The sequence below is a fragment of the Cololabis saira genome, chromosome 12, assembly GCF_033807715.1.
Source record: "Cololabis saira isolate AMF1-May2022 chromosome 12, fColSai1.1, whole genome shotgun sequence".
NCBI lineage: Eukaryota > Metazoa > Chordata > Actinopteri > Beloniformes > Belonidae > Cololabis > Cololabis saira.
The window spans coordinates 40,640,320-40,653,487 of record NC_084598.1 but is presented as its reverse complement, the minus strand read 5'-3'; the positions used below and the strand labels follow the sequence as shown (position 1 = coordinate 40,653,487).

Below are 13,168 nucleotides of genomic sequence, written 5' to 3'. Positions count from 1 at the left end.
GAATCTTAATCTTAAACTGTAAACCATAATCAGCAATATTAAAATAACAAAAGGCTTGCAATATTTCAGTTGATATGTAATGAATGTATGACATTTTTGTTTTTGTAATTGCTTTACAGAAAATAAAGAACTTTAACACAATATTCTAATTATCTGAGACAGTCCTGTATACTAATGTTCAGCTCTTCAGCCAGATTGCTGAACCACATCCATTTTTAGAAGCAAAAAAACCCAACAATAAATAAATAACTACATTTTTTTTCTTCTGGGTGTTCAAAAAAGATAAGAAAGAAAGAATACAATTAAAATGCCCCACTGGCATGCCCCGACACAAACTTCATCAGAGTTTTCATACAAAGAAGAATCATTGTCCAATTTAAGTAACTGTGATCTGTACGTTTAGTTTTCTCATTGCCTCTCATTTAAACCTTTTATTTTGATCAATGCGAGCAGTAAATGTCGTTCTTCACTTTGTCTGCAGAACCAGGTACGTTTGCTAGTAATTCCTGCTTCATTGAGTACTTTTGTAAATACAAAAACGTGACGTTACATGACGTCAGCTGTGAGGGGGATCAGTGCAGCTCATCGTCTCCTGGAGAGAGAAGTTTATCTAATAGTTGTTTTTTCTCTTGGTTTCTTTTTTTGAGGGGGGATGTGAAACAGTCAAACCCACGAACATCATAAATTCATTGAACTCCTGCCTTCAGGAAGGCGTTACAGGTCCATTAAAACACGCACAAACCGAATATTATACAGTTTTTCCCCCAAAGCCATTCAGTCTCTCAACAAACATGGACATACATCCAGACCAGTATACGCCCTGTAAGTGCAAATTCAAACATAACTTATTTATACTTAGTGCAATACCGTCACTCAACACTTTATCCTGATCTCTGTAAAGTCTGTATCTTGTATCTTTCCTAGCTGATATGGTTTCGTGTTGTACAATGTGTGGCTTCGTCGTGTGACTGTAGGTTAGTTTCTTCATCTTTTTTTTTAATACTACTGGACTGGGCGGCTGTAGTTTCATTGTGTCGTGATACAGTGACAAATAAATAATATTCTTGTATCTACTGACCTCAGGAGCAATTGGTGTTTGTAACATTAAAAAATTCATCAAATCTGAGCCTGAAAAACATCTGATAAGCAAGTCAAGAAACGCACGCGACCTCTTTTCTCAGGATTCTGCAGCTTCTCAGGAGACTGATGAAACGACAAGCCGATGCAAAGTGCCACCCGAAGGCGAACATTTAATTCAAATATGCTTCAAGATCTTTTGAATTCATGTTTTGACCTTGTAGGGATGTAAACTTAGATTACAATACCATTAAGATGTTCCTTACGAGTTTTATCAGCAAAAATCAAACTAAGCCCAGCAGAATGTGACGATGCGTTTCACGTGATGCCCAACCTATCAGAATCTTTCTGACCGACCTTCAACATTATTTACTGAAAGTGATCAGATGTGAATCGCGTGTACTTGCTGAGACGTACGTTCACTGTCGCTTTGTGAACGTTTTCTGGCTGGAGGCCGTGTGTGCGTTGAGCTGACTGGCCGGGGAAGTGACTGCGAACATGTGCCACAGTTCGTGACCTTGAACAGGAACATTCAGGTACAGACAACAAGGCCCACATCCCATGGTTCCCTGCTGGTGGCCCTCTGTTCACTTGTGCGTTTAGTCACGGAGTTGTTTTTCATGAGAAGTACACCCAGCAGCCCTGACGTCTGATTGAATTATCCATTCCTCTAAACAAAACAGAGAAATTAGCCAAAAACTCCCAAATCCAAGTGGAAAAATGCTACTTACTCATCCGTTTGTCATCACACTGGAAGAGCAACTCTGATTCATCGTACGTTTACTTCAGATGCTTTAACCAAAATGCCTGAATTGTCACGGTTTTGAAAAATAATTGTTTGAAAATGGACCTTAAAGTGTTTGAAGTGTTTTGAATTAAACTCGGTGGGGGTTAAAAATGCACTGTTTACACTCTGAGTGCAGCGTTGTTGTGCTGCGTACTCACGCATTTCATCAGCAGAGCAGCGCTTTCATCCCTTATTCTGGCCTAATGTTTCCTCTTATCTCAATTCGTCGAGGCTGCAGATAAGTCGAGCTATAACATGTAATTTAGGTCACAACAGGCTGTAAATATTCCCGGAGCGCTTAATTGCACATTAACTTGTTCTTTCTGGAGGCATTAACTGTTCCTGACTGACCAGGCGAAGGCACACAGACCTTGTTAAAAAGAGAAGAATCCGGAGAGCGAGGCAGAGAGGGAGGAAGGGAGACGCTTTAACAAGGGAGACGGGAGACGAGGAGGGTGTGGCGGTGACTAAAGCCCTGCGCTCTTCATCACCCAATTCTGGTATTTAAAACACTTTCAAAAATGTAATTGGAGGCCCTTTTATTTTCCAGAGGATTATGCGCCTGATTGTCAAGTACGCGTCGCAGCGTTTGTACGTCCAAGTCTGTAAAAGAGAGGGCCGTAAGAAAGCTTTAAAGTCTTCCAAACACAGGCGAGGCACCAGAACTGTCCGTCTGCATCAGCATCTGTCCGATTAAAAGTTAACCAGGAGCAGAAACGTTATAAAACCACACTTTATTCAGCAGCTGAAAAGACTAAAAACACACACACAAGAAAAGATGTAACTGCATTACACACATGTACGGCGTTCACAGTGTCCGTAAAACATTCAGCGCTGGATGTTTCCCGCCGTGGAGGACACACGGAAACACGGAGGAGGCGCGACCCGTGCGCTGCCACGGGATGGGGATGAGTTATTTATGGGGAACAAAAAGTCTTTGAGGAAATGAAACTATTAATTACAACTGCGTTTGTGATTCATGTCGTCCTGGCGGCCCCCGTGCAGCCGTTCTGGGGCTGCTTCTCTGGCCTGCGAACAAATGTCAAGTGTCTTCAAACATCAGTGATGTTAATCCTCTTCAGACCACACCGCCAAGACTCTCAAAGAAAAATAAAAATCCTGACGTCCACATCAGAGCTGGAAACGTCAGCTACCTTCCCAGGACGTCCTAATGATAGGCTGCTTCTCTTCGTGCACTTTGGCAACGAGGAGGAAAGAAAAACCCTGGATGTGTCTCTTCCTAGGAGTTTACTTGTTGAAATAAAATCAAACCATGCAGGTAATGTTTTTTTCGGTAAGTCAAGAGGGAAGCAAAGAGCTTTAATAGTGCAGAGAGATGTATACTTTTAAAGTGTAACGAACAAGGAAAAAAAAAAGCTTTGGGTTTTTCTGAAGGTCTGGCTGCACGCACGCACGGAGCTGCACCTCCTGCATGTGTGCATGTGCGTAAATCATCTCTCACCTCCTCCATCACTCCCAGTGGTTTATGGGAGCCCAGCGGGAAGCCTCATCAGCCTCCCCCCCTTTGATGATGACACACGAGATTCATGGCTCCGAGAGAGCGTTTGTTTTCGTTACACCTCCTCGTCAGCTCGGCCTCGCTGTATCATCGTTTTTGTGCAACACAAGCAACTTTGGGCCAGAATGGGAGGAAAATATTTCCAAGAGGAGAGTCTCTCTTTCTCTCTTTGGCACTGGAACAAACAAAAGGAGCTTGGTATACAGAGGGAAAAACTCCAGGCACGCCAGCGGCAGCCCACGGCGGCCCACGGCTGCGTTTTCCACTGTTAGCGGGGTTCAGAGGTGATCGGGGATTCATAAAACGTCAGGCCTGGAAAATTAGGAGTTAAAAAACGCCAGAAACTTCAAAGATCCAAAGCTTTCCTCAGTTCTCCCTTCTTATCCATCATCAGCGTCCTTTACTGAGCTTTACAATTCTACAAAACTGTGTTGTAGAATAAAGTCAGTTAAAGAATATTAAATGCAAAGTTTAAACATGGCTCATAGGACGCATGCCTGCGGTGATGAAATCTGGTGCTGATGATGCTGAAAGCAGGTGAGCTTCAGAGCCTGAGAAGGCCGATGGAAACTCCTTCGCCATTGGGATTTATAAACCTCAAGAGATGTCCCATCGTCCCTCTGATTGATGTAAACACAATACACGTCTGTTAAAAAAACCCCTGCAACAAAACCCTTCAACTCTTGCACGACTGTGGCAATAAAAAGGAACCGCTGACAAGAGGCGATACGAAAATGAAAACTGTACAAGGCTGTGGTGTCTTTAGTTCCTGGTGAGCTCAACGTGAGTAAGGACGCTCCCCCGGCACCTCTGGGAGCTCTGGGACCCGACTAGTGACCGGCAGACATGGCCGACCAGGCACCCTCCATCCTCCAGACGGAGAAGGCGTAGCTCAGCCTCTCGTGGGCCAGGTAGTTGCACCCGGCCAGCTTGCTGTCCATCTCGTCGCTCTGCAGGACCTGGTACAGGAAGTCGATGTAGCGAGAGGCCAACTTCAGGGTCTGGATCTTGCTCAGTTTGTCGGAGGGGAGCGTGGGGATGATCTTGCGCAGCGAGGCGAAGGCTTCGTTCAGGGACTGCGTCCGCTGGCGCTCGCGGATGTTGGCGATGACCCGCTGGGCGTGCGGGTCCTCCAGGGCGGAGAGCGCCCCGGGGCTGTGGCCGGGGACGGGGGAGAGGGACGGCCCCGAGGAGGGCGGCCGGTGCTGAGGGCTCTTCTTCAGTTTCTTGGGCCCTGCCGCTGTGTGAATCTGGACGTCGTCCCCCGGCTTGGCTTCGTCTCCCGCTGGGGAAATGCTGGGGGGGAATGCCATGGCCAGGCGGGCCTCCATGTGTGCGCCGACCTGCCGTTTACGCGCCGCGATCCCAGGGGTCGCTACAACGACGGGACAGGTATTAGAAAAGGGTCTTTCCGTCTTCTCCTCGCTGAGAGCAACCCCTCCCTCGGGGTGCTCATCATCAAACGGCTCCTCCTCTCTCATTCTTGGCCACGTTTTTCGAGTGTTTTCCTCCTTAACTGTCACTCCGGCATCTGTCCGCTTTTCTCCTTCGAATACGTCGCTTCCCCCAGACACATTTCTCCCCGTTCTGCTCGTCCTCAGCAGCTCCCTCCTTCCGCTGCGCGCTCTGCGTTCTTCTCCTCCATGCAACTTTTCAGCACGTCCCGTCCGGAGGAGGCTTCATCCAGCCACGTGGAAGCCGATCCGATCCCAGGTCTCCTCCAGCCTCTGCGCTCGCCGACGGGACTCTTCTCATGACCTGCTCCTGTAGCAGCATGTGAAACAACAGAAACATGAATCTCACTTTTAAAAGGGAGGCGACTGCGAAGCTTTCGGCTGCCCTCCCACCTGGTCCCCTGATTGGCTCTCGGGGCTTCTTTTTTCTGCACAGCTGAGGTTAAGACGGCAGGAAGAATGGATCCCAACCGATTGGTCCGACTGCAGCGGCGAAGGCGGAGGGAAAGATTTGTGCAACGGCCAACCAGATCCAACGGTTGTGACGTTTCGCTTCATGTCCTAGAAGTTGCTTAAGTTTATAGGTTCCAGATTTCCCCTCAAAGCAAAGCCACCCCACCCCCACCCCCTCGCTGACTGGTAATCTATCCTCTTCACAGTTCAGCACCGTCATCGGTTGGCTTTCAAAATAGTTCACTGAAATCAAAAAAATCTCTAAAAGAAGCGCTTTTTCTTGTTATGACGGTTATTTTTATTCCGCTGAATTTAGTTTTTTAAGAAATAAAACGACAGGTACATGGAAATAAGGTCGGAGATGTGGATTGTGGGGTTTTCTGATTTAAAAAAAAAATCTTTAAATTGAAAATAAAACTTTTTTTTTTTTTAAACCGTAAAATAAATTGTGACCTCGAGTAAAGACATGAGTGGATATACTTAGAAGCAAAGCTGCGTGTTCTTGTGAAACAACAAAGACAATGTGTTTCACGTTACTGGCAGTGACTTGGCTGGCGGTTCTGAGCAGGGACCTGCAGGGAGGGGAGAGCTGGCATTCAGTCAGCTCTGCCGAACTGAGGTCTAATCACCGCATTAAGGAAAGAATGAGGCCTGTGAATCAGAGGGAGGCCCGTGGGACGTGTTCATCCACCGAGCTACATCGAGATGTCTCCTCAGTCCAGCCGTGCACACATTGCTCCATCGTGGCCCACGGCCACACCTCCACAAGAGAAGTCCATTGTTGACTTATTATTACAGCGACACGATACTTGGATCCAGTAAAAACAGTCAACATGTTTCTGCGCGGGCACGGTTTGGACAGAAAACAGAGAAATCTTGAAATTGGCACAAAAGCATGTATTTTCTGACCATGAAAGGTAGCCGAGGCGTCGTATCCAGTCGACCACACTGACGAAAAGTGAGTCCATCTCCACTGACCCGCGTTATGACAATGTCCAACTTTAAAGCATCATTTAGCAGATTTACTGCCTGGTACAAAACATCATTAGATGTCACATCCATGACATCATTCCCATGTGTTTTTGTACCTATGGGTATATAAAGCTACACATTTATGCATAACCAGAGTCTTAATTGCCAGTGTCCTGGACGTGGAAGTCCACCGTTTTCCCCAACCGGTCTACATGGATTTGGAGGAGGACTGTGTCACTGAATCCCTTCTACGTCCCCTGTACAGCCGGTGTCAGGGGTTGGCCCACATTTCAGGGTTGGACTCTGCCAAGGCTGCCCTCTGCCCTCTCCCAGCGAGGGAAGAATGAGATTGACAAGCGAAGCGGTGCGGACTCTGCATCTGTCTGTCAGGGTGAAGAAGGTGAAGAAGGAGCTGAGTCCAAAGGTGACGCCCTCGATTGACCAGTCTGTCTACGTTCCCACCCTCACCTGTGGTCACAGGCTGGTAGAACGAGATCACGGATACAAGCGGCTGAAATGAGTTTCCCTGCGCTCCCTCTTATGGCACTTTTCCACTAGTGCCTGCTCGGCTCTCCTCCACTCGGTTTGGTTCTTTCCCACTAGGGGTCTAACGTGCCGAGTATATACTTTTTCCTGTAACTATTCTGCCGAGGTTCAAAGCGGCTGAGTCGGGCTGTGATGTCATCACACTATAGGCCACCGATTGGTCGGGGGGTTGGGAATCAGACGTCTGAGTCAGGAGGCGGAAATCAGGGAAAGAGCGATGGCGGCTTCTTTTTCATTTTATTCGACCAGCGCAAAAGTCTCGTTTCGTGGTCCAAATCTGAGGTGCAGATGTTCAGAAACCTGGTGGCTGAGGAGAGAATTAAAAAGGGATCTAGACGGGCGATAAGGAACGACCAGATCTACAAGGAGCTCTGTCACTTCATAGCTGCTCGCGGCTACCAACTGATTTTTTCAGCAGCACCGAGACGAACAAAAAAAAAATAAAGCGTCGCCGCTTGGAGCTTCTCTCACTCTCATTTTTTAACTTGATATCGAACACAAGCCACAGACCCAGCAGCACATCTATCATCTCCTCCAGGTTCTACATCTTTAGTGTTGTTGTCTTCTTCGTTTAGATCAAATACGTCACAGCAGCTTCACTCCAACCTCCTACTTCTGCTCCAGGTGCTGAATTGTTATGGAAAAGAATCCAGACCAAGTTGAGTCGAGCTGAGATGAGTAGAGCTGAGTAGGTGCTAGTGGAAAAGTGCCTTTAGAGATAGGGTGAGAGGCTCAGTGGTGAGGGAGAGACTCGCAGTAGAGCCGCTGCTCGCCCACATCAAGAGGAGCCTGATGAGGTGGCTCGGCCGTCTGGTTAGGACGCCTCCCCGGGGAAGTTTTCTGAGCACGTCCCACTGGGAGTAAACCCCGCCAGGACACGCTGGGGAGATCCAGCCGGGATCTGGACGACACGGCTGGGGTGAAGGAAGTCTGGCCGTCTGGGATGGATCGGGGAGTATCACTGCGGTCAATGATATTAATGACAGTTTATCATCGTTTTAGCTACTTGGCACCAGAGAGGAGAAGCTGGTGAAAGATAACAGAGCCCCTGCTGTCAATCACACATACTGCAACTGGCTCAATATTTACAACAAAATACTTACAGCGACCACTCATGAGCAACAAAAACCCTTAAGGTAAAAGTACGTTTTCAAAAAGAGATTAAAGAGCGAAATAGATGCAAAGAGTGAAGCTCAGAGGAAGTTAACCCAGAGAGACAGAAGAGAACTAGCAACAGATTCCTGAGTTTTATATGTAAACAGCAGATCTGCAGCATTCACAAACACATTGATACTAACAGGTTAATAATAGAAATAACATCACGGAGCCCAAATTAAAGCTATACCTCATTCTTTACTTAAAAATAGCCCAATCCACAGACATGTACTTGAAGGCAGCGAATCCTTTTCATCTTGTTCTTTCCAAACATCGGATCGCGGGGGCCTCTCTGTGGGCGAGGGAACACCTGTGATTGATTACAAGTATTTACATATCACAGATGCGCTGAAACTATTCCACGGTTGCTAAAAATAAATACCTCCGAGCTATAGCAGTGATGGAAAAGGATAACAGGTCCTCGTGTAAACACACATGAATTGGAGGAGGGAAGAGAGGAGGAGGTGATCCCGTTCACAATGCTTCATCTTGTATCGGAAGCCCCCCTTTCCTCCTCCTCCTCCTCCTCCTCCTCCCTGAGGCTGATGGTGTCTGGAAAAAGAACATGGGCCCTTTTCTGCTGGAACTGCATGCTCAGATGGGGATGTGGCATAAATATTTATTTCCACCAACAGAAACTGCAGAGAAAAAAAACAATACACACACACACAGAGTCATGTTAAAAACAGTGCACCCTCGTTCAGTGTTTGGAAAATCAAAAACACCTTTGCTGCTTCCACGAGAAACAAGCGGTCAACTGCTTCGAATTACAACGGTGGAAAACACCAACGCATGATGTATTTCTTGTTTTTTAAAGGGAACAAAGCCGAAGCAGCGCGATAACTACGACCCCAACAGGAGTTTTAAAGTTAGTAGCAGACAAGTTCATCGCGTGATCATCTCCATCCATCCAACCAGGGTCCGGGGCAGTAGCTTCAGCTCCTCTGCACCGCCTCGTCCAGCTCGGCACCCACAGACTTCTCCAGAGGGATATTTGTTTGGTGGTCGTTAACTTAGCCAAGGCCGAGTCTGCCCGGCTCCCAGTCACTCTGAAAACGAAGAAATGGACAAACAGAAGAGCCTAGCAGCTTAGCTTCATGCTATCTCGCTGTATGCACGCTGGACGGGCGGGGGGGGCCTCTGACACGCTTTTGTCGTACCATAAATAACCACGTTTCATCGTGGTTTCTTCACAGATCAGCCACTTACTTTGAAAAGCGACGTGGCAACTGTTGGCTAAATGTTGCTGCATTTTGGGTCGAGGTTCTGGCTTGCGGATGGTGGAGAAAGTGGAGCCCCACTCTCGACCACACATGATACCTGAACTACTTGAAAGTCAAGAGTGGAAATCCTTTGCCTTCTTCGCAGACCATTACCTCTTAATATTCAGAGTTTCCAGCAGAGGGCAGCATCATGAACAGGAACCTTCACCTTGTGTGGCATAAAACTCTGGGTGCCAGAGTTGATGGACGTCCCCGCAGATCTAAGACACTTTCCATTCTTCTCATTAATCTACAACCCACTTTTATTTTATTTTAATTATTTAACCAGGTAAGTCAGTTGAGAACAGTTTCTCATTTACAATGACGCCCTGGGCAAAGGCAACACAGAGAGTCAAGCACATACTGTACAATCACAGTGAAACAAAGAATCGAACACGATATATAAAACAAACATAACACATAAAAAAATATGAGTAAAAAGTGGATGTGCTGGTCCGGAAGAGTTACAAACATGTGCAATGATCACAGATTAATGTTGGGAGTGTATGTTTGAAGGAGGAGAATGGGATGAACCATAATTGAGTCCCACTGAACTGTAATTGTTCACCAATGTTCACCAACAGCAGAACGACATAAACATAGACTGTAAAACATCAGACAACAACCTATACCTTTATTCAATGTTGAAAAAAGGTTTTGTTTTATTTTTTTTTTTTAATCCTTCCATCGTCAACGTATACATTACAGGTGTTTCCATAATATTTAATTATGCTTAAGGAAAGCCGAAACGATGAAAAAATACAGATTTCAAACATGTGCTCGGGTCTATTTTGACCTTAAAAGTAATTTCAATATTGTCCAAACAATACAGAGCCAATAAAATAACGATAATAATTGCTTCGATAAGCAAACCAGCAGATTGCATAAAAACCTTCTTTGATACAGTCCCCCGTCCTGAGCAAGCACCGGGCGAACATGGGAAAGAACAACTCCCTTTCAACAGGGAGGAAAGAGAAAAGAACAACAACAGATCAGGAACACCTTCTGGGAGCAGGACTCCTGCGCTTAGTTTCCCAGTCCAGGTCCTGGAGGGCCACTGGCTTTCGGGATGTTTTCAGGGATTGTGGTGCACGAAGAAAAAAGTCATCATGTCATTCAGTTTTATTAATATAGCATCTATTAGAACAGATGTTGTCAGGCGCTTTCCAGAGATCCAGAACATGACCCCCGAGCAATTATTACCTATAATCTTTTCATACAGCTACAAAGGTACACCAAAGGTATTTCAAATATGCAAAAAGACACAATTCTTGCAAAGAGATTGGTGCAGGAAACATATAACCATAGTAATAAGTACATGCTTGTGACTATGCATAAAAACAATATAAATACACCAGACTTTCGGTGCCTCATGTAGAAGTCATGCAGTTCAGGACAAACACCGGTAGGTATCGTAGCAGCAAACAGAACCATGAACGTACTGGACAGCCCGCTGTGGAGACATGACATTGCAAAAGCTCCCACAGCTACTCCCACCGTCTCACCCAGCTTTCCTAGTGAAAACTTCACTCCGTCTCCATACTGGTGTGTTACAGCCCCCGCTGCAGCCAGAGACACCCCTGCTGCCCCCGCCACCCCCATCAGAGCTCCTATAGTGGGACCTGGACCCAGTCTCTGGAGAACCGACTCTACAACTGTTAAAACTGCTCCACCCAAGGCTGCAGCAGCAGCACAGATTTTTGCTGCTCCGCCTCTCTGCCAAGACTCAAATAAGGTTACTCCGACCACGACCACCAGTAGCTGAGTAACGATGCATCCAACAAAAAGCCCCTCGACTACATCGCCGTTCGGGTTTGTTGAGGACTGAACAGCAGCTATGGGCTGTTTGGCCAAGTTGAATACATCTGTTATGATCAGCATCAGAGGAAGAGGTGCCATGTTCTTTAAGATGTTGGATGTGTGTCTGAATCTGCTTAGAGTCAAAATAGGAAGTAGTGGGAATAATAGAAGCAATTTGGTTTTTAAAATGGTCATTGCAATTGTAATCATAATTAATATATGTAGACACATTAGTGGGAAATAAAAAAAGAAGAACATAAATGTCAAGTATAGATCACATTTGTAAATGAGCAGACAGATTAATATAAATAAGGCTAAAGATAAAAAACAGAATACACCCAAAGTAGTGGATTCAATTGATAGAAATGTTTCTAAAGCAAGACCCAGAATGCACCCTGATGCAGTGATACTCATCAGACACACGGTGCCAGCCAGAGTCAGGGCCTTCTCCATCGCTGCGTCACCATATCTTTTAATCACTAGGACATATGCGGATAGACCAACAAAGATGCCGATAACTGATGATAAACCTGCCAACACGATACCAAACTCCTCCACAGACACTGACACGAACACGTTCAGAACGTGGTCATTGCGGCTTCCGTGGGACGTGAATTTTCCAGTGTCTGAGTCAAAATAGTTTAAAATGTAGTGTTGCAGGTTGTCCATGATCGGCTTGTTTTCAGCCAGAAGCTCCAGAGACTTCAGTAAAACCACCACCGTCTTCCCCAGAAGCAGACCTGCTGGAGCTGCTGACACCAGTCCGATGACAAACGTGGCGATAACTTGAGCCGGCCCTGAAGACGAGGGGACAGGACTTAGTGCAAAATGTGTAGGAACATTCGGGAGATAACTGCTTTTTTAACTTACAACTGGAGAGACAGGAAGGCAGACGCAGACTTCTGACGAAAACACAAAAATTGTTAAATCAGATTTTTATTCACAGATTCCTGACTATTGAAAAAAACTTTTTCTGCTCACCTGTTGGTTCTGCTGGTTCCCACAGCACCGGTGGGCATCTGCAGGACATCTGGCAAGACATTTTGGTGAATGGGTTTCATCATTTTAATGTCATAAAGCACTCCATCATGTACAGAGGATTAGGGCCACTTGAGAAAAAAAAAAATTGAATATTGAGAGAAAAAGTCAGGACGATTTTTTTTTTTCATTTCTAAAAAAAAGTCAAAATTCTGACTTTTTCAGAGACCTAAAACAAACAAAAAATGTAGGATTTTTTTTTCATTAAAAAAAAAAGTAATCCCAGAATTCTGAGATTAAAGTCACAATTCTGACTTTTTTCTCAGAATTCAATTTTTTTTTTCTTCAGTGGCCCTAATCCTCTTCTGTAATCATGATATAAAAATCAACAAATGACCAAAAACATCGATTTGTGTTTCATTTTCATCAACAGGAGTCTTTATATGAACGGCCAAACTTCGTACAGTTACATAAAAGCAGTAATAGCAAGCCTTTTTTTATATTTTATTTAAATAAGAACCCGTTTCCTTATCCCGATTGTCACCTGAAAGAGAAGTGTAGTACCCATAAATCCCCCGTGTGCACATTTATTTAGAGTCAGAAGAACCTTACCAGCGTCAGACATGGTGAAGCAGCTCACGGGTGACCGCCGGTGGTCTTCCCTCTGATGCGACCAGCTGATGTCGCCGCCTGATGTGGCTTTTGACCCTCTGACTCCGGAGTGAGAGACGGTCCAACCTGCTGGCAGCTTTTGAGAGTCCGATAAAAAACTGGAACTTCAACATTCTTCACGGACGTCTGACAGTTGACGGCCCAACAGGGCGTATTCTCTTCTAAATAAGGATCTATGTGAGATATAGCCATGCAGACAAACTTTTTGTTTTATCATTCATCATTTATCATCGTTTTATCATTTTATCACGAGTGCATTGGAAATGAACTTGCTGTTGGAGTTTTTGCAGTGGCAGATGATTGACAGGTGGTGCTTCCTGGTACGGGCCAGGTTGGGCAGATCAAACTGTTGGAAAAAACACTGGTCGAGCTGATTGCTTCCTTCGGTTTGTTCATCATATGTTGGAGTCTCTGCTCTTAAACACGGTAGGCCAGTTCAGGATGGTGTGGTGGTCAGCGTTGCCAAATCCCCTAACCTAGACTGTACTGTAGG

At 45.6% G+C, this 13,168-nt stretch overlaps 2 protein-coding genes across 2 annotated transcripts; both read right to left on the bottom strand.

Moving 5' to 3' along the window:
• Nucleotides 1-2,596: 2,596 nt before the first annotated feature.
• Nucleotides 2,597-5,226, bottom strand: LOC133456579 (twist-related protein 2-like). Its single transcript, XM_061735076.1, has one exon. The coding sequence runs from the start codon at nt 4,862-4,864 to the stop codon at nt 4,214-4,216; it is 651 nt and encodes a 216-aa protein (XP_061591060.1). The 5' UTR covers nt 4,865-5,226; the 3' UTR covers nt 2,597-4,213.
• A 4,451-nt stretch (nt 5,227-9,677) lies between these two features.
• LOC133456578 (uncharacterized) lies at nt 9,678-12,711 on the bottom strand. The gene is made up of 4 exons (XM_061735074.1): nt 12,616-12,711; nt 12,007-12,055; nt 11,896-11,927; nt 9,678-11,822 (listed from the first exon to the last, which is right to left on the bottom strand). The coding sequence occupies exons 1-4, from the start codon at nt 12,626-12,628 to the stop codon at nt 10,429-10,431; spliced, it is 1,488 nt and encodes a 495-aa protein (XP_061591058.1). The 5' UTR covers nt 12,629-12,711; the 3' UTR covers nt 9,678-10,428.
• Nucleotides 12,712-13,168: the final 457 nt, after the last annotated feature.

Coding starts and splice junctions, on each gene's coding strand:
- LOC133456578 (XM_061735074.1), bottom strand. Junction 11,928..12,006: donor GGAACCAGCAGAACCAACAG/GTGAGCAGAAAA, acceptor TGTTTTCGTCAG/AAGTCTGCGTCTGCCTTCCT. Junction 11,823..11,895: donor GCCTTCCTGTCTCTCCAGTT/GTAAGTTAAAAA, acceptor CCTCGTCTTCAG/GGCCGGCTCAAGTTATCGCC.
- LOC133456579 (XM_061735076.1), bottom strand. CDS start 4,864: ATGAGAGAGGAGGAGCCGTTTGATGATGAGCACCCCGAGGGAGGGGTT.